Source organism: Zootoca vivipara, chromosome 10, assembly GCF_963506605.1.
Source record: "Zootoca vivipara chromosome 10, rZooViv1.1, whole genome shotgun sequence".
Taxonomy (NCBI): Eukaryota; Metazoa; Chordata; class Lepidosauria; order Squamata; family Lacertidae; genus Zootoca; species Zootoca vivipara.
In genome coordinates this window covers 49577399-49597141 of record NC_083285.1, presented here as the reverse complement: position 1 = coordinate 49597141, position 19743 = coordinate 49577399, and the positions used below count along the sequence as shown (strand labels likewise).

The 19743-nt window shown below is 46.1% G+C and overlaps 1 protein-coding gene across 1 annotated transcript in view; it reads right to left on the bottom strand.

The window, feature by feature from the left end:
* NUP37 (nucleoporin 37) overlaps positions 1-19743 on the bottom strand; it is a 28987-nt gene that overhangs the window by 1443 nt on the left and 7801 nt on the right. The window contains exons 5-9 of the mRNA XM_035127026.2: positions 19630-19724; positions 3054-3144; positions 2063-2244; positions 1824-1874; positions 701-794 (exon numbers count right to left, since the gene is read on the bottom strand). Coding sequence (XP_034982917.1) covers positions 701-794; positions 1824-1874; positions 2063-2244; positions 3054-3144; positions 19630-19724 — 513 coding nt within the window. The remainder of the gene's footprint in view (positions 1-700; positions 795-1823; positions 1875-2062; positions 2245-3053; positions 3145-19629; positions 19725-19743) is intronic.

Sequence of the window (19743 nt, the reverse complement as noted above, 5' to 3'; positions counted from 1 at the left end):
AGTTGGGGACTTGAGTGCAAATATTCAGACAATTAAAAAAGTTTTTTCCCGTACAGTATAGTATATTCATGGACATTCTCCTCTAAAGTTAAGTTTTATAGACAGTTTAACTTGTACAGACAACAGAAATTAGATGAAGCCTCAGGAGTGGAGGTATCATTTCAAAAAGAGTCAATCACAGTGTCACAAAACTTCTAATTGCCTATTACAATGTAAAGCCAATGGAATCCAGATTTCGTTTTGATGTGCCTTCTTGAACAGCAGCCTCCATGCAATCCGGCAAATTGTTTTTGAAACTGAGGCAATTTAAAAAACAAACAAAAACAGCTTGCAATATGGCAGGTGGGTTTGCCGTTTAAAAGGAGAAAGTAAAAAAAAATCATTTCGGCATGCCTAAACCCTTGATCACATCTAAAGTAGCTCATTGGATCACAGCCTATGAGCTTTTCATCCCCTTTATTCTGGACACTACAGTTGTAGACAGTGTTCCTAAAGATGTTCTGATAAGGTTGTTTCAAAGTACACTGAGTCCACTTATATTCATTTTGAGACACAAGACGAAAGAACAAAAACCTCCACATTGGACTGTGTCTTATCTGCCTTGCAATCGTGCTAAGTTCTTAGAAAGAGCCCATTTTATATTTTTATGCGGGGGAAGGTAAGAATGATATTCTGCATGTTATATTTGCATGAACTTTACCTGAGGATGTCCCAAATGATGGACTAGAAGCTGGCTGGTCATTTTGCCTGGATATCCGGTTGTGGCAAACAAGTTTTCATTGACTCGGGACCACCTATATACAAAAGCCCAAACCACAAATGTTCTTAGAAAAAATATTAGAGTATACCAAATACACAGGTTGTAATACAGTCAAAGTTAGCACCCTTGAATCTAATAATTTCAATGAGAGTAAAGCACTTGAGACTCAAGAGAATGTTTAAATTTGAATGGGTGATTCCGGGTAAGAGAGAATGTATATATATGTATTTTACACGTGTACAGTATACGCAAACATCTTTTTTCCTGCATTTATAAGTATAAACGTTACCTACAACCAATCATGCAGGCAGTAAATACTTTATATGTATTTCTGTCTCACAAAGTGAGAAATCAAATCGATCTGTAGCACTATCAGATATATATGGAGAAAAGCAAAAGTATATTGCTTGTTTAAAAATAATTTTCTCACCCTCCCAACCTCATTTTTACTTGGTTGGTATAAGCTGCTTCTCAATTAGGGTTTTTACTATTACCTATTACCTCAAGGTCTCTTCTCCCCCCTCCCCCCCCAAAATGTTTAAATGAAGGTTTAGAAGGCAATGGTCTTGTTAAAAATATTTTTAAGTTGTGTCGCAGTTCTCCCTTTACTTATTCGATCTCTTGTTACAGTTACAGGTAGGTAGCCATGTTGGTCTGCCAGAGTCGAAACAAAATTAAAAAAATTCCTTCCAGTAGCACCTTAGAGACCAACTAAGTTTGTTATTGGTATGAGCTTTCGTGTGCATGCACACTTCTTCGCTCCCTCGGCCAATAACGCGAGATGAGCGCCGCCACCCCAGAGTCGGTCACGACTGGACCTAATGGTCAGGGGTCCCTTGACCTTTAAGGTGCTACTGGAAGGAATTTTTTTTATCTTATTACAGTCTTATTCTTCAACAGACTAATAGACCACAACAAATATTGCATGGTATACCTACAAAAAGAGAAGCTGCATAGTATTTCCGAAAAGTAAATAGTACATGTACGACAAAACCAAACAATCCCTAATAAAAAATTCATAGGGTAGAGCCCACTTCAGCAGATGCAGTTTAGGACAAAATACCTGAATAATCTAGCTCTATCTGCATGGACAGGTCTCTTATCCAAAGGATAACTGTAAAAGAAAACAGAACAATTTCTAAGTGATACCCACACTTCAGTTTATGGGACAGTTATAAAAACCCCAGAAAAGGAATTGGACATGCATCTTTGACATAGTTACCCCCTATGTTTATAGGAATGTAAAAGTTTAAGAATAGGTTATGCAAATAGAAAAAAGAGCAGAGCTTTTGATAAAAATACCTAGATCGAGTAATGTCCCAGATAAACCAGTCATTTCCAGCAACTGCTCCAACTTTAAAAGTATTTTTTAAACACCAGTTTGCTGACATCAGTGGTGTTTGATCAGTTGTGAGAGACAAAATAGCTTGATGGGTGACAAGATCATAGAATCGTATTGTTCCGTTCTTCTCTGCGACCATTAACTAAAAGAAAAGTAAAATGAGGTTACAATAACTTTTGAACAGTAAACCTTAATTTTTTACTTCCCAAACCTAAATAAACCTGAATCCCTGTAAGAAATATTACAATATCAGCTAAGGGATTTATATTTTACAAACCCCATCTTGTTCACACTGTCCTTTTAGGGACTCAAGTAAATGACTGACCCACCTTTTCCCAAAACAAGAGGTCACATCTTTGGCTTGCTCCATGCCTTCGTACTATCCAGATATATCTGAAGTGTAGGATGAAGACGTGCCCGCTCTCCCCAGTCTTGAACTTGGGGACGGATAGGCCAGGTTGATCTCTAATTTTGCCCTGTGCTTTCAGGCATTCCAACTTCCCCCAAAGTCTGGAATAAGCCCCTCCACAGTATATGCCAGACCACCTTGGGGGAAGATCAGTGGTGACCACAAGTAATGTCTCCATACAAAGATCATGAACCCCTGCCCTACTTCAAATCTTTTATTTTGAAGAACTCATGGGTGGATTTCACTATCTGGAGAGCTTGGACTTCTTTTGTAGGATCGGGTACCAGGACAACTCAGTTCATTCTGTTGTGCCATGACACAGCCCTCAGCCTGCTGCAGTGCTTGAAAGATGCTGATTCGCAAGTCTGTGAATACTTTCATGTTGCTGGGGGATAGGAATGAGTTATCTCTTGTTGGCTTTGGAGATGGCATTTTAGATTGTTCAAAAAACAATCGAATTCAGACAAGCTTCAGTTTTGTGACCTATCACTAACTAAATCAAAGGTGTTTCCCCAAGGAAAAATTGCCTGTAGCATACTGACCTTGAATGCATCTTCAGGATGCCAGCCCACACTCACTCCAGGAGAACGTAGAACAAAGTCAGTGGTCAAGTTTCCTTCCAGGTCCCAGATCCTAAAAAACCAGAGAACAGTCGCGTTCTAAAAAAGGTTTCATACCACGCCCAGTTTAGAACAACCACCTCATTAAAGTTGTTACAACAGGGAAGAACTGTGCTGTTTTTGATCTTAAATTCAGTTGGCAGAAGACAGGATATGCTAGCCAATTAGCATTTAAATTATATAGATGGAGAAAACATATATGGAGAGGTGGTGGGTATCCTATAGGAGAGATTTTAGGGGGGGAAACTACACAGGAAGTATTTATTATTTCTCTAAGACAGAGATCATGCCACCTATTTGTAACTCTCTTTTGTTGCCCTCAGAAGGAAGTTCAAAGGGGTTCACATCAGACATGAACAAATACAGCATCAAGACAACCAAATGTGAAAACAATCCAACAATAAAAATGCTACAATAAATCTATAAATGAACTTTACAGTAAAGTACATAACTATATAACAAAGGGATAATAATAAACTACAACCCATACTTCAGTCAAAAAGATTAATCTATACAGTGTCCGCAATTTCGAGATTTCCAATTTCCAAACCAACACACCAAATACTCTAGTTAATAAAGGCTATGGAACTGAGGGAGGGGTAGCAGGAAGATTACACGTCCTTTTCATTTTAAAGCATTTTCCTTTGTAAGATTTCTGTTAAAACTTGGAGGTGGCTTCAGTAACACTATGCAAAGTGGCCTGCTAAATATGTCAAGGGCAGTCTTTGAATAACCCTATAATGTACCCATTTTCTTCCTATTTCTTCTGCAGTGTTTTATACACCTGCAGGTTATAAAGAGCTTATGATTTACCCTCTTTGTTTCACTTTCCCAAATGGAGGTGGGGTGGGTGTGCTCCCCAATGTAAAACAGAAGACACTGTAGGCAGATGCCTTACCATTTATCTCCCTCGCATTTGCAGGCTCTTCAATTCACATATTTATGCAACAGGAAGCTGTTCAAAGAAGGCTGTCTTCTGCAAACTGATGACTTCCAAAAATTTTCGGCTACAACTCCCATCAGCCCTAGCAAGCACAGCCATGCTCCTGATCAGGGGAGGCTACTGTGGGGTGGTTGCAAAGTATGCCTTAACTATAATCTTTTTTTAAATACGATAACTTGGATTACAGGAAAAAATAGAACCATGACCAATTGGATTATCCTCCCGCATTCAACATATAAAAATATCACTTGACTTAATTGCGTGATTTTATCATGGTGTTAAGTATTCTTGTTCATAAATGTATAAGTGAAAATGTTCCATTTAACCTTCTGTTAAAAGATACCAAATAGCAAAATATTTTATAAGTTAAGTTTTGCTTAGAGATCTTTTGAGTTCACTTCTCACCAGGGCTGTGAAAAGTTTATATTAGCATCGGAACATACTCTTTAGTAAAATGTCTTGTCAAGTCTAGACAAAATAGATGTGAAATAAAATAAATACAATTAATTAACAGTGCGAGCCTTTCTGTGCCAAACCTCAACAGATCAAATATTTGTTTTCCCTGCAAAAATCCTAGGGCCTCCAAATTTGGAAAGATCAGCATCCTTATTTTTAAAAACTCCACATTTTGTGAAAACAAAGAATATCTACTTGATTAGGTAATTTACAGACAAAGCCCTTTCTTCTGCTGCCAGAGGTTTTGCCTTGTAGGTCTTTCCAAGTCAAATCAACACTTTCTGCATGTGTTTACTATGCAGGGAAGGAGCGTAGTACAATTCAAGATGGTGAATCATTTTGGCCAGGGAACATCATGTCCCTTCCCCAAAGGCAAACGAGTTGAGGTGCAGGCAGCAATATTTTTCTGATTTATGCTTTAGTGTCAGGCCTGTATCTGCTTTATGTTTTGTGGATGTATAAAGATCATGTTCAGTAACAGAACATCCTCCGAGAGCAAAATACGCCCAACAACCTTTACCACTGCCCCAACTACAATATAGTCCTATTAGAGCCCCCTTCAGGTACTACACATTTTGTAGATGGCCAGATCTCCATGCCAGAAAAAAAGAAAAGCACATATAAACCAAACAAATGCATGCGCAGTCACATGAAAGCTGACAGAGTATGAGCTGAAGAACTGGGAAGTTCCACATTGAACCACAGTTCCACTATGAATTCCTTGGTAGTTGGTCTCAGAAAGATCAACCCAAAGGAAGAGGGGAAATCCAAAGGGGATGCAAAGCCCTGCCAGGTGGGAGAGGGGTGGACCAAAAGTTGGAGCCACCTGACCATGTGTTCAGGCTCACAACTGGGCCTTCCATGTGGTGATGAGGGCAGCAAAAAGATCCTACTTGTGTCCTGCATCCTTGGGAAGCCGTTTGGCGGAGCTGTTCCACGTGGTCCAGAGGTTGGTTGCGCCTGACCAGGGGGGCAGACCTCTGGGACACATGGTAACTAGCTGTAACTGGATGGTTAAACACTTTGGGGATAAAGTTGCTTGGCTCCGCTGTGATTCAGATGCTGCTACCGAGACAGTAGCAGACCCTGATGCTGGGAAAGATGGAGGGCACAAGGAAAAGGGGACAACAGAGGACGAGGTGGTTGGACAGTGTTCTCGAAGCTACTAACGTGAGTTTGACCAAACTGCAGGAGCCAGTGGAAGACAGGAGTGCCTGGTGTGCTCTGTTCCATGGGGTCACAAAGAGTTCACAAATAAACAACAACAACAACAACTGAGACAGTATAAACTGAGGCGTCCAATGCAACATCGAGCCTGGTGTTGTGGGATCATTTCCGGTTGATGAGGCCTGAGGATGTGGACAAGATAGTGCCAGTGATGTGCCAGCTTTTAAACCCTTGCTAAAAATCTTTTCTATGCCACCAGGTCTATGCAGGCAATTAAGAGGACACCCCACAATGGACTATTGATATTTGTGTCTTTTTGCTCTTGTTTTTAACTTCATATGATTGTCTGGTTTTATGTGTTTATACTGTTGCCAACAGCTGTGATACATTTTTATGATACAGCAGTATATAAATATTTTATAAATAAATAAACTAAAAATAAATCTTTCATATGTATATTTTCTGTGATGTATTCAAGCAGCACTTAATTTTGAATAAATTAAGCTAGTTGAAAGTTGAGATATGGCATGTTTGTTAATAATGAAACATCCTGTCATTTTCTCCATTTTAACTGCACAAAAAACAGGTAAAATTCAGATCAGGAGCAAATAGGACTGCAGATGCTTAACAATAAAAATGATAATTTGCTCTCCTTGGTTTCCCCCTCTACAGTCCATCTAAAGCAGGCATCCCCAAACTGCGGCCCTCCAGATGTTTTGGCCTACAACTCCCATGATCCCTAGCTAAGAGGACCAGTGGTCAGGGATGATGGGAATTGTAGTCCAAAACATCTGGAGGGCCGAAGTTTGGGGATTCCTGATTTAAAGCATAAAGCTCTTGATGGAAGGCAGACTGATAAGAGGCAGGCAACACTGAAAACAATTGTTCAATCCTTGAAAGGCACCGGAATCCATGGGGAAAAGAAAGAACAAATTATTAAGAAAAATCAATGCAGTAATAAAAAAAAATACTGGGCAGAGGTTTGTACCAAAGGAAGCATAAAACTATGCAAATAGAACATTTAAGTTCAGGCATTTAGTCAACATTTTCATGCACATCCAAGTTTTAGTTTTGGAGAATTTTTATAAACTGGAATATACTTTCTTAATAGTGTTTGGTTCAGATTTCCAGGCAACCACAAATTATGACGACAATCCCTCCTTCCTCCCTTCTTGTTAAATCAAAAGAAGTCATAATTCATATTATATGGACCATCCTTAACAGATGTTTCTTTGCAGGCATTCTGACTGCGTTTGGGAGATGGCTTGATTCAGAGGCACATGTAATGCATATTTGGAAAGCTCTATTTGAAAACTGCTAAATTATTACTAACCTGGGAAGAAAACTTAAGTACAGGTTTTAGAATGTCAGTCCTTCCTGTGGTTAATATTGCCTATCTATGAAAGTAATTCCCAGTGATTTCAAGAGGCTCCTTTTCTAAGTTAATACATTTGGAATTTCCCTATCATATTTTATATTGGCCTGGAGCCAAAGCACCACATAAAGGGCTACTTCCAACACTAGCCCTACTCAGAATAGCCCCCACTGAAATAAATGGGCATCGTTAACTACTCAGAGTATAACTTTGTTGGATACAACCCAATGTGTTCCCCACAAACATGTTGTCCCCCCGATCGATTACAGCAGCTGCCCTCTGAACAGCATCCCCTTGAGGACTGGGGGGGGGGTGTCATCTAAAATATCATCCCAAGAGCTGCCAGAGAAAAATGTCCATGTACATGCACAGATGAGCTTCTCTTGATCCCAGGCTTTGTTTCACAGAAGTACTGTTCTGGCCTGGAGAGTAACTTAGGAAGGGCACAGTCAAGAAAGATGAGTTGTATCACCTGCTAGATCCACTGATTGCTGTCTCCTTTACTGTAAATCTCTGCCATCCTCGCTTATCACTTTGGATACCAAAGAGAACTCATTTTCCTCCATAGGTCTCCTGTTTACTCTCCCACCCATTTCTTTTTCTCATCCCCTTTCTGTTGCGTACCATCTCCTCTACCGTACTCAATTCCAGCACCACTGAAATAAGGAAAGGTACTACTCCGCCCCACCCCCTGATTCACAGGCCAGTCTATCATATGCCCAAACTCTTACACTCTCTCCCCTTCACTTATCAAATCCCTGTTTCTTGGGAAACCTCCTCTTCCTTCCCTTGCTATGCTTTGGGTGTCTCGCCCCAGAATTTCGTATTCTCCGTTACTCACTGCCCATAGCCACCCACTGCAAAAACAGAACTTATACTCTCAGGCATTGCCCCAAAGTCCCTCACTTGCTTTCTTCCTATTGTGGCCCTAAAACCTTTCCCGAAGCCTCACAAAATAACAGTTCAAACCTCCTTCTTCACCTGTTCTCTTTCTAGAGCAAGTTGTTCTAGTCATCATTCATCTCATCTCTCTATTCAGACAAGCTTCTCTTCTTTTTGCTCCAGGCAACATCTTTCCCATTCTGTTTCTCTGATCAATTTTACTACATCCTAGCTTTTCTATGTATTTTCATGCATACTTTTAAAAGTGATGTCTTTTTAACCATTTTAAATATTTAGAACTATTGTAGTAATTTTAAACTCTTTTAAATGTAGCCTATGGCTAGAGCGCTATTCAGAGTCTGTTTAACATCTTCAATGAATATGCTAATTCCATTTTTGCTACAATAAACTGTATCTTTTCTTTATCTTGGCTGTCCTTGTTAACCCTGGGAATGCAAAATTCTGGAGTGCATTCAGGTCTCCATGTCAAAAGGAACCTTATAAAGGGGTAAAATAAAAAAAATCCTTCAGTAGCACCTTAAAGACCAACTAAGTTTATATTTTGGTATGAGCTTTCGTGTGCATGCACACTTCTTCAGATACACTAGAAACAGAAGTGTCAGACCCTATATATATACAGAGGGTGGTGGGGGTGGGTGGGAATGGGTGATGGGCTGATGGGAGTGGTAAACCTGTAGATGGCTGTTAATGGCTGCTGATGGCTGCAATTAGTCCTGGGCTGAGGTGCTAAAGAAAGCTTGATCCCACCCCCACCACCCTCTGTATATATATAGGGTCTGACACTTCTGTTTCTAGTGTATCTGAAGAAGTGTGCATGCACACGAAAGCTCATACCAAAATATAAACTTGGTTGGTCTTTAAGGTGCTACTGAAGGAATTTTTTTATTTTGCTTCGACTCAGACCAACACGGCTACCTACCTGTAACTTATAAAGGGGTGTCAGGGTTGCATGGGAGAACTGCAAGTTTGCATTTAAACTGCACACTTCACAACGCAAGGCACTGACTATTCAAGTGCTGAAGAAGTAACTGGCAATTCTCTCACCAACTTGTATATAGCCACTCACTTGCTTGCCTGCGGCAAGTAAGATTTGGCCTCCAGATGGCCAGACAGGGAAGCTTTTAAAAGCAGGGGCAATTTTTTCAGCTTGTCAGCCCACAAAATAGCTATTATATCTGTTCTCCATGGCAACCAAGATAAAATCAACACACACAAAAGCTTACATAAAAAACCCCAAACCACAGTGTTGATTAAGTGCTAGGGCTACTGTAATGGGCGTGAGGTGGTTACTCATGAGTAACGACGCTGAACTCCAACCTGGCTCCAACCTGCCCCCTTCCTGCTCCTCCCCCAGCATAAGAACTTGGAGACCCCCAAGCACCTCCTACCCTCTTTGCGCTTGACCCTTCTGCGCAGACAGGGTGAGGGAAGCAACGTCCCCTCTTCTGAAATCTCCTGTTGCAGGGAGTGCAAGGGCTCTTTGCTACCATCTCCGAGCCCTCTCTCCACCCTTCTGACCATCCCTCCTTCCTCCCCATTGGACAACTCGCGACTATCCCGGCTGGAAGAGGTGGTGGAGGAGAGGAGGGGCTGGGGATCCCTGTAACCTGATCTGACCTCAGGACTCTCTGGGAGTTCAAAAAGGTCTTCTCCCTAGTCCTTAGCTGCCTGCTGCTCTTTAAAAGGTCTGAAACAGAAATAAACCCCTTGGAAATGTGTTATTTGCGGTTCGAGGACCCGCCCCCCCCCCCCCGCGATAAATAAAGACACAGTGACACATGGTATTAGAGTTAATGGGTAGAATGAGGCCACAACTTTATTGGTTAAAGCAAGTGAGAGGTATTGGCTTAGGCATTGGACTCGCTAGCAAGCGTGACTCCACCCCGCTCGGCGGGGGGGTCATGTCAGGTTAACACCCCAAGGGAGGAGCCTGTTGATGCAAATACAACTGAAAGCTCCCCCTGGTGCCACCGGGGGTCGTGCCATGGACCTAGCCACCAGCAGTGCGTAGGACGGGATCCACGACCGCCGGATCCCTTAAGGGGATACCCCTATAAGAGGAGGGTTGGATGATGGCCACAACCAGTCCTCGAACACACCAGACAACTCCATATTCCAATGCCTACCGCCAAATACCGAAGAACTTGTGACGAATTGCTACGAGGCAGGCGAAAAAACCAAGAGGCCGGTGCCAATTAGCCAATTAGCCAAAAAACTCCTACCAGGCCCCTTGGGCAACCAAGGCGACCAACCGAAGTCCATAGCAAGGTCAAAGCGAACACCCTAAGGGGAAACCTAAAGGGAGGGTGGGCGGGAGATCCGATGAGGTGCAGGGGTGAAAAGGGGCGATCTGGAGTCTGCCGCGCTCTTTTAAAACCCGGTAGCCCCGCCCCCAGCTGGTCCTATTGGCCAGCCCTGAGCGCGGCAGGTAAAGGTGGAGCAGGGGGCGGACACGCCCCCCTGCTCGCAGCGTAGAGTGGGTCCCGCCCGCAAATTCCCCCCTCTCTGAAGAGGAGGGATCTTAGCAACCAGGGCCAGGTAGTGCCAAATGTTTTCTGACCCAGAGACAGAGATTCTCCTCACACAGGTAGCTGGACAGCCTGCAGCTCCTCCCACTGGCAGTGGCCACTAATGATGCAAGAAACCCACTCCTTAGACCAAAATTTCCCAATCTAGTGCCATCCAGATATTGTTGGTCTATAACTCCCATTATCCCTGACCATTGGGCTAACTCGGACTTTAGAGTTGCAGTCCAAGAATACCTGGAAAGTATCAGTATTTTTTGCAAAGGTGGGCAAATAAAACTTTTTCCAGGATAGTAATTGTCAGAGGGCCTGATATGGCTACTCTAGAGTAACGACTCCAGCATGGTCTTTTAAGGCTTTTATTAAGTGCTGATTATTTACAGTGTTCAGAGCAGTAAAAATGCATCCTTAAGGTGAGGTGTCAGAACCTCCGAATGGCGATTGGCGCGTTTTCTTCCAGCACCAAAGCTTTGGCAGACCCAACCTCTTCCCCCTACGTTTGCGTCGCAATTCGGGAGTTGGGGGGATTGGCCTCCCCCCCGTGCGTCCAACTTCCTGTCCCCCCTGAGGCATGGGCTCCACAACCTTGCCTGAGCCTCGGACACCACTTCCTGACTCTCCGCTGGAGGCAGAGCTCTCCTTACTCTCTCCAGCGCTTGGGGATGGGCTGGAACTTAAGATGGGAGGGACTTCCCTGTATCCCTTGTCCCTCACATCCACCCCCCTCCCAGGCTCCCCCCCCCTCCCTAGGGGCTCTCTGCTTGCTGGGGACGAGTGAAACCCCAAGAAGTCTGTGGCATCCGAGCCTGTGGGTGTAAAAATTTCCCCCCAATCCGGCGATCTTTCCCCCTCCCCCTGAGAAGACGGGAATCCCAAGAAGTCAGTGGCGTCAGAGCTGGTGGGAGTAAAAATGTTCTGCCAGTCCTCTCCTGCCTCTGACGTCGTCGACCTTGGTGAAAACCACACCTCTTCTTCCGTATCCTCAAATTCCGCTTCCCATCTCCATGGAGAGCTGCTGCCTGCGATCCCTTCCTCCCGCCCCTCCCCCTCTTCCTCCCTTTCCATGTGCCAGGGCTTGGGCCTGTGGGGGAACAGGGCGTGGAACTCTTCTACTAAAAATTCCTCAGGTACTTCCGTGGCTGGTATCCACTCATTGTGGGACGGCGGAGTGTCCTCCCATGCTATCAGGTACTCCAGCCCTCTCACCCCTCTCCTTGAGTCTAAAATCTCAGTTGCCTCATTGAGCTGACGGGCGTTTCCCGTCTCCCCCCCTCCCTCTGGAGGCTGATCGCTGTCCCTGAACCTAGTACTTTCTCTGTACGGCGATAGCAGCGATCTATGAAACACTGGGTGCACTCTCATGTCCTCAGGCAGTGCTAGCCTGAAGGCTACCGGGTTGACCTGTTGCGTGACCGTGAAGGGGCCCAGCCTCCTGGGTGCTAACTTCTTGCATCGCCCCCTGGTGGGAAGACCTTCTGAGGATAACCAAACCTTGTCCCCCACCCTGATGACCTCTCCCGGTCGCCTGTGGCGATCTGCCCCCTTCTTGTACGTTTCCTTGGCCCTCTCCAAGTGTTCTCTGAGCTGCTGGTGCACCGTCTCCAGGTCCTCTGCCCAATCCTCTGCCTGTGGGCCCTCTTCCTCCTCCTCCTCCTCCCCCTCCCTCTCCGGGAAAGATCTGAGGTCGCGCCCGTAGTTGGCCTTAAAGGGCGACACCCCTGTGGAGACGTGCACCGCATTGTTGTAGGCAAATTCTGCCAGTGGCAGGCGATCCACCCAGTCCGTTTGCCTCTGGCTGACGTAACATCTCAGGTACTGCTGCAGAATGGCGTTGACCCGCTCCGCCTGTCCATTGGTCTGCGGGTGCCGAGCCGTAGACAAACTGACCTCCACCTGCAGGAGGTTCATTAGCCGCCGCCAGAACCTGGAAACAAATTGGCGGCCACGATCCGAAATAACTCTTAAAGGCAATCCATGCAGTCTGAATACGTGGTCAACAAACAGTTTGGCCGTCTCTTCTGCCGAGACCGCCCTGGCACACGGTATAAAGTGGCACATTTTGGACATGAGGTCCACCACCACCAACACTGCGGTCTTGCCCCTGGACGACGGCAGGTCTGTGATGAAGTCCATGGACACTACTTCCCACGGCCTGTGCGGTGTGGCTAAGGGCTCCAGCAAACCTGCTGGTGGCGCTCTGACCACCTTTGCTCGCTGGCAGGTGTCACAGCCCCTTACATAATCCCGCACATCCTCCCGCACCCCTGGCCACCAGAAGTGTCTCATAACTAGGTGAGTGGTTTTGTCCCTTCCGAAATGACCCGCCGTTGGGTTGTCGTGCATCTGTTTGAGGACCTTACCTCTCAGCTGTTTGGTGGGCAGGTACAGGGGCTCCCCTGTAAAAAAGCAAACTCCTCCTTTCCTCAAAGTCTTTAGCCTGCTCCCTCCCCCCTCGCAGCTCTCTGAAGATGCGGGAGGCAAACTCATCTGCTGCCGTCAGTGCGGTGAGTTCTGCCTCGCTCACCACTGCTGCTCCGCAGGACCATGCTGATGGGGGGAAAATGTGCCTGGGCGCTGGTGGCAACTCCTGCTCCATGTACTCTGGTTTGCGGGAGAGGGCATCCGCCCTGACATTCTGCTCCCCCGGGATGTAGTGGATGGAGAAGTTGAAGTTCGAGAAGAACTCTGCCCACCGTATCTGTCGCTGGTTGAGCACCCTGGCCGTTCTCCAGAACTCCAGGTTCTTGTGGTCTGTGCACACCTGGATGGGGTGCTTGGCGCCCACCAGGAAGTGTCGCCAGTGCTGGAAAGCAGCGTGGATCGCAAGAAGCTCCCTATCAAACACCGTGTAGTTGCGTTCAGGCTGTGTCAGCTTCCTGGAGAAGAAGGCACAAGGTCTCCACTCTCTGTTGGCGTCCAGTTGCAACAGGATCGCTCCCAAAGCCCGGTCTGAAGCATCGGTCTCAATGCGTAGGGGCGCATCCTGCACTACGTGGAACAGGTTCTGGTCGGACGCGAACACCCTTTTGAGGCTTTCGAACGCTGCTTGCGCCTCCGGCGTCCACCTGAACTTCTGCTTGCCTCTCAGGCAGTCCGTGATGGGAGCCGTGACCCGCGAGAAGTTCTTGATGAATTTCCTGTAGAAGTTGGCGAATCCTAGGAGGCGTTGGGCATCTTTGCGCGTCCTGGGGCTGTGCCAGTCCAGGATGGCCTGCACCTTGTCCTTGTCCATCGCCAGCCCCTTGTCTGACAGCTTGTAGCCCAGGAAGTCCACTTCCCTGGTGTGGAACTTGCACTTCTCCAGCTTCACATACAGGTGGTTCTCCTTCAGGCGTTGCAACACCTCCCTGACATCCTTCACATGTTGCACTGGGTCAGCGGAATAGATAAGGATGTCATCCAGGAAGACCAGGCAGTTCTTGAAGAGAAGGGACCCCAGGACGTGGTGCATGAAGGCCTGGAAGCATGCTGAGCCCCCTTGCAACCCGAAGGGCATCACCAGATATTCAAAAGAGCCCAGAGGCGTGAACATCGTGGTTTTCCACTCATCGCCTTCCCGGATCCTGATCAAGTTGTACGCCCCCCTCAGGTCTAGCTTGGTGAAAATCTTGCCCCTGCGTGCTGCTGTCAGGAGATCGTCCACTCTGGGCATGGGGAAAGCCACTGGCTCTGTCACTGAGTTGAGCCGTCTGAAATCCACCACAAGACGGCGCTGTTGCGTGTCTTTCTTGTCCACCCAGAAGACCGGGCTGCCTCCTGCTGCCTTGCTTTCTCTGATGAACCCCCGTTTGAGGTTCTTGTCTATGAACGCACGCAAATCCTCGAGTTCCTGATCTGACATGGCGTACAGCTTGGCTGGGGGTATCGTTGCCCCTGGTACCAGGTTGATCTGGCAGTCGAAAGACCTGTGTGGGGGTAGGTGGTCGGACTCCGCTTCGCTGAAGACCTCCTGCAGGTCCCAGTACTGCTTGGGTATCGCCTCACCCCCTTTGACATGCATGGTGGCCACCGTGGCTATTGGAGGCCCCTCCCCTGGTTGGTGCTGCATGCAATGTTCCAGACACAAGTCCGACCCAAACGTGATGCATCTCTGGTGCCAACTTATGGAGGGGTCGTGGCGCGCCAGCCAGCTCATTCCCAAAACGATGGGGGGGGTCTGAGATGGTTGTGACGTTGAAAGCCAGTGTCTCTGAGTGCCTTCCCACCGTCATTCTCATGGGGGGGGGGGGTTTGATGAGTGATGGCCCCTCCCAGCAGCTCTCTGCCGTCAATGGTGGCTACGTGCAGGGGAAAATCCAGCTGCAGAAGCTGGATCTGGTGCTCTTCTGCAAAGTTTCTCGAGAAGAAGTTGGCTGAGGCACCACTGTCAATTAAGGCGAGGACAGTCAGGGGATAGCCATTTGGGAGCGTGGGAACCAAGGTTTTGCTGCGCGCGTCGCTTGTTTGTCATACCATCTGGATTCCTGTCTCACCCCCACCGCCAGCGCCGCTTTGCTTAACTCATCCATAGTCCGCGGTCTAGGACCTCTTGCCAGCTCATCCTTAACGTCTGCATGCAAACCCAGGTAGAAGGCTGATTTCACTGGCTCACTTTGCAGATCCCACCCCAGTTTGTGCACCAGCATGGTGAATCTCGCCCAGTAGTCCCTCACTGTCGATTTTCCTTGTGTTAAGTTATGAAGCTCCTGTTTAGTGGCCTCCATTTCACTGTCACTAGCGTACATTATTTTTAAAGCTTCTAGAAATAATTTTGCGTTCTTCATGCAAGGATTTTTTTGCGCAATGAGCGGTCTTACCCATTCCCGGGCGGCCTCCGTCAAATGCTCTATGATAAAGGAGACTCTGTGCGCGTCATCTGGGAATTCTGCTGCATGCAATTCCAGCGCATAATTTATTTCTGTCTCGAATCCTAGGTACTCCCTAGGGTCGCCGCTAAACTTGGTGACTAGGCTCTGTCCCCTTCTCACTTGGACTAGCTGCGGCTGGGGCGCCCCCCCACCTCTAGCGGTTTTCTCCTCTTCCAACTTTTTCTGCAGGTCCAATACCATCACCCTTAGCTGTTTCTCAGTCTCCTCTTTTGTCCTCACCTGGTCCACCAGCTTGTTCAGCTCCTCCTGCGCCCCCCGCGCTTCCTCCTGAGCGGCATGCAATTGCTGCTGTGCCTGCGCTGTGAGGTTCCGTAGCTCCTGCTTCGCTGCTTCGGCCTCCAGCCTCCACTGCTCAGCCTCTTGAGCGCTCATCGCTGCACTCCAAAGTAGCCAAAAAAAGATTCGGAGGTTGCTGTCAGAGGGCCTGATATGGCTACTCTAGAGTAACGACTCCAGCATGGTCTTTTAAGGCTTTTATTAAGTGCTGATTATTTACAGTGTTCAGAGCAGTAAAAATGCATCCTTAAGGTGAGGTGTCAGAACCTCCGAATGGCGATTGGCGCGTTTTCTTCCAGCACCAAAGCTTTGGCAGACCCAACCTCTTCCCCCTACGTTTGCGTCGCAATTCGGGAGTTGGGGGGATTGGCCTCCCCCCCGTGCGTCCAACTTCCTGTCCCCCCTGAGGCATGGGCTCCACAACCTTGCCTGAGCCTCGGACACCACTTCCTGACTCTCCGCTGGAGGCAGAGCTCTCCTTACTCTCTCCAGCGCTTGGGGATGGGCTGGAACTTAAGATGGGAGGGACTTCCCTGTATCCCTTGTCCCTCACAGTAATTGTTTTTTGTTTTTTGCAAGGCTGCTATATTGTTTTAACCTACATACAGCAAGCGTCAAAAGAAAAGTGAAGAACCAATACGTAATCTATGGGAGGCGAGTGAAAAGCCACATGTGAAAAAATACTGAAAGTACTCTTATCCTTATCTCATACTACAAGAAGAAGAAGAGGAGGAGTTTGGATTTGATATCCCGCTTTATCACTACCGAAAGGAGTCTCAAAGCAGCTAACAATCTCCTTTCCCCTCCTCCCCCACAATAGACACCCTGTGAGGTGGGTGGGGCTGAGAGACTTCAGAGAAGTGTGACTAGCCCAAGGTCACCCAGCAGCTGCATGTGGAGGAGCAGAGACACGAACCCGGTTCCCCAAATTAGGAGTCTACCGCTCTTAACTACTACACCACACTGTGAACTTGATTCTCTACAGTGACCTTAAAATTTCTATGACCTCTTTTCTTTTCTTTTTTTAAAGACAATGATTTCATTTCTAAAGAATTTACAGTCTAGCGATAGGCCTGTCCTAGGAACAGTAATAAAAAATGACAAGCAGAAAATACTTGGCATTTGTTGCGAAGTGTTTCACAGCAGAACAATTATGCAAAGTGAGCATATAATATGATTAATGCTAACAACTAAGTTATAAGGGATCAGGTAATACTTTTGTTTCAGAAAGTTATTCTCTTTGTGAGATGCCTAGATACTGTAGCAAGTCACAAACCTGCATATTGTCGGGTTCTTTGTAATGATTAAGTGCTAAACGGGGGAGGGGGGAATGGATCACATCTGTATGACACATTTTAATACAACAAAAAGTGGGAAGAAACCCTAGAATCCAAGGATCAGCAAATATTCTCCTTATGTCACAATCTTTAATCCAAGTCCAAATATTCCCTAGTAAAGCATTACAGTACATAACAGCTAAATTGGTGAACATTGTACTGTAAGTTCATGTCTTTAGAAAGAGAAAAAAAGATTTATTTACAATTGGAAAACAAAGCGTTTTTATATTCTGGGTGATTTTTCTACCATGGGTAAAAGTTAAATACGGTAATTACTTTTCTATTAAAAACATACAACTAAAATGTTAAATGCTCTATTTGCAAACAAAACTAGCATTCCAATTCTAAAGTTAACATTCCTATCAACACTGGGGCAGTATCTTGGCCTCTCAACATCACACTGCCAAAACAGCTGGTACACTCCATGTGTTTATATAGCCTGAGCAAATTTTAGGATAAGGCAAGCTACATTTCTTAAGCTCTCAAGCTATTTTGAAAAATAATTTAGCCTGGTCTTATTGCTGAAGTACTGCAAAATGAGGGGTAAAGGGGGGTGGAGGAAGGGAAGCCCGCTGAGAATAAAAGACAAAAAACACTGCACAACCACTGCCAAAGGGCTGAAACGGTTTTTGAATGTGCAGGATGACTCCCAGAACAACATGTTTTGGCAGAGGCTGTGATGAGAGGAGCAAAGGAGGGGAAGCGGCCTAGAATACCCTTGGGTATAGCTCTTCTTTCAGTTCTTACAGCATGCATCCATCCTAACTGTCCAAATAACAAATAGGCCAGCAAAGAAAAATGGGGAGTGGCAAAAAAATAAAAATAAATCCTGAACAAAAAGCAGCAGTTATGCAGGAAAGTACTAGAACTACAACATTTTCCTACCACATGGAAATTATGACTCGGAGGAAAGTGCTACAATGAGTGATGGGGAATATATACTCATGCTCAGCAACTACTAGACCAGTGTTTCTCAACCAGTGTGCCTCCAGATGTTTTGGGACTACAACTCCCATCATTCCTGACCACTGGTCTTGCTAGCTAGGGATGATGGGAGTTGTAGCCCCAAAACATCTGGAGGCACACTGGTTGAGAAACACTGTACTAGACAGCAGTACTAACCAAATACATTGCTTCAGGCTTTGTAGAGCAGACCCCTCATTGAGGGAGAGAGTTTGCAACCTATGTAAACCTCACTATACTTAAAAATCTAGTTTCACAGGATGAGTGAAAATCAACTGTGGCCACTTGCTTGTAGAACACACTTCCACTAGTGAGTGAATGGGGCTTTCCCTCCCTCTTTACACAGTCCCTGCAGTCCCATATTGGGAGACACTCTGGAGCAGATTTGGGGAGAGGGACAAGAAGGTAAGTCCCATTGCACAAGCAGAAGCTTGCTCGTACAATGTTGGACATCATCCTATGAGTTAAAGCAGGGGTCCCCAGACTTACCGCGCGGCGGGCCGGTGCCCGCTGCGCCGACCGCGCAGTGGGCCGGAGGGTAGGGGAGTGCGCGCGCAGCGGGCCGGAGGGCGGGGGAGTGTGCGCCCGTGCGCATGCGCACACGCACACGGGCGGGGAAAAAATCGACGAAAATCGCTTGTGCGCATGCGTATGGGCCTCCCCCGACCCGGAAGTGCACCAGAAATGACCTCTTCCGGGTCGGGAGAGGCCCATACGCATGCGCACAAAGGATTTTTGCCGATTTTTTAGATCGTCGCTGCGCCGCGCGCCGTGAGAGCGGGCGGCGGCAGCGGGCGGCGGGGGTCGTCGCGGGCCAGATTGGAAGGCCGATTGGGCCGCATCTGGCCCGGGGGCCGTAGTTTGGGGACCCCTGAGTTAAAGTAAAAGGCCTGTGTGTGTGTGTGTGTGCGTGCAGGAAAAAAATGCTGGAAGGACACAAGAACAAGTGAGTAGTAAATTATTTGATTAATAAAACTGTTTAAACTTCCAAGTCCCCCTCCTCTCAACAAATATTTTATTATACATGCAGATCTCGCTCTCCACATGCTTGCTATATGAAAGACTTATGCCCAAACTTTGCTATATTCTCCGCAGGTTCACTTTTTCCAGCAGTCAGCTTCCTTACTTGCTTGGATTTTTTGTTTTTTCCCTGGTTGTCAGCAGCCATTTCAGGAAGAAATCATGGAGAGAGGGGGAAAGACAGTGGACAAATTCCGCCTGAGAAATTCTTATGAGAAATGTTTCCAAAGGAAACAATGGCAATTGTGGACTTTTTATGCAAACGCTCACCTAATAAACGATTTCCAGAGAATGCATTGCATCAGTAAAGCAGGATCTGCATGTATTCTATGAATTATTATTTTTAAAAAACCTCCATAAAAAGGCTTGAAATCCTGCAATTACAAGTTTTTCCTTTACATATTTAGCAAAGTGAGCCAGTATTTTTTATAAGTAATTTGCAGGGAAGTACAAGCACACAGTATTTTTTAAAGTAATACACAGGAATAAAATAAGTTTAGTCAGTTTTTATATGCAATCTTCTGAAAAACTGCACTGCGTGAAATATCAACCCTTTTAGAAATTACATAGTTAATACTTAGAGAATTGCTTCAGTGATCAATGCTCTAGTTTTAATTAAAAATATGTAGAGAGAGTTAAATTCACGTGTTTAGAAGAAGACATACCTGCAAGTATGGTCATCACTCACACTTGCAATTTCCTGACCTTCTTTAGGTGAAAATACCACATCATTAATGTAATCTGTGTGGCCCTCTAAAGTCTGTTGATAGAAAGCAGAA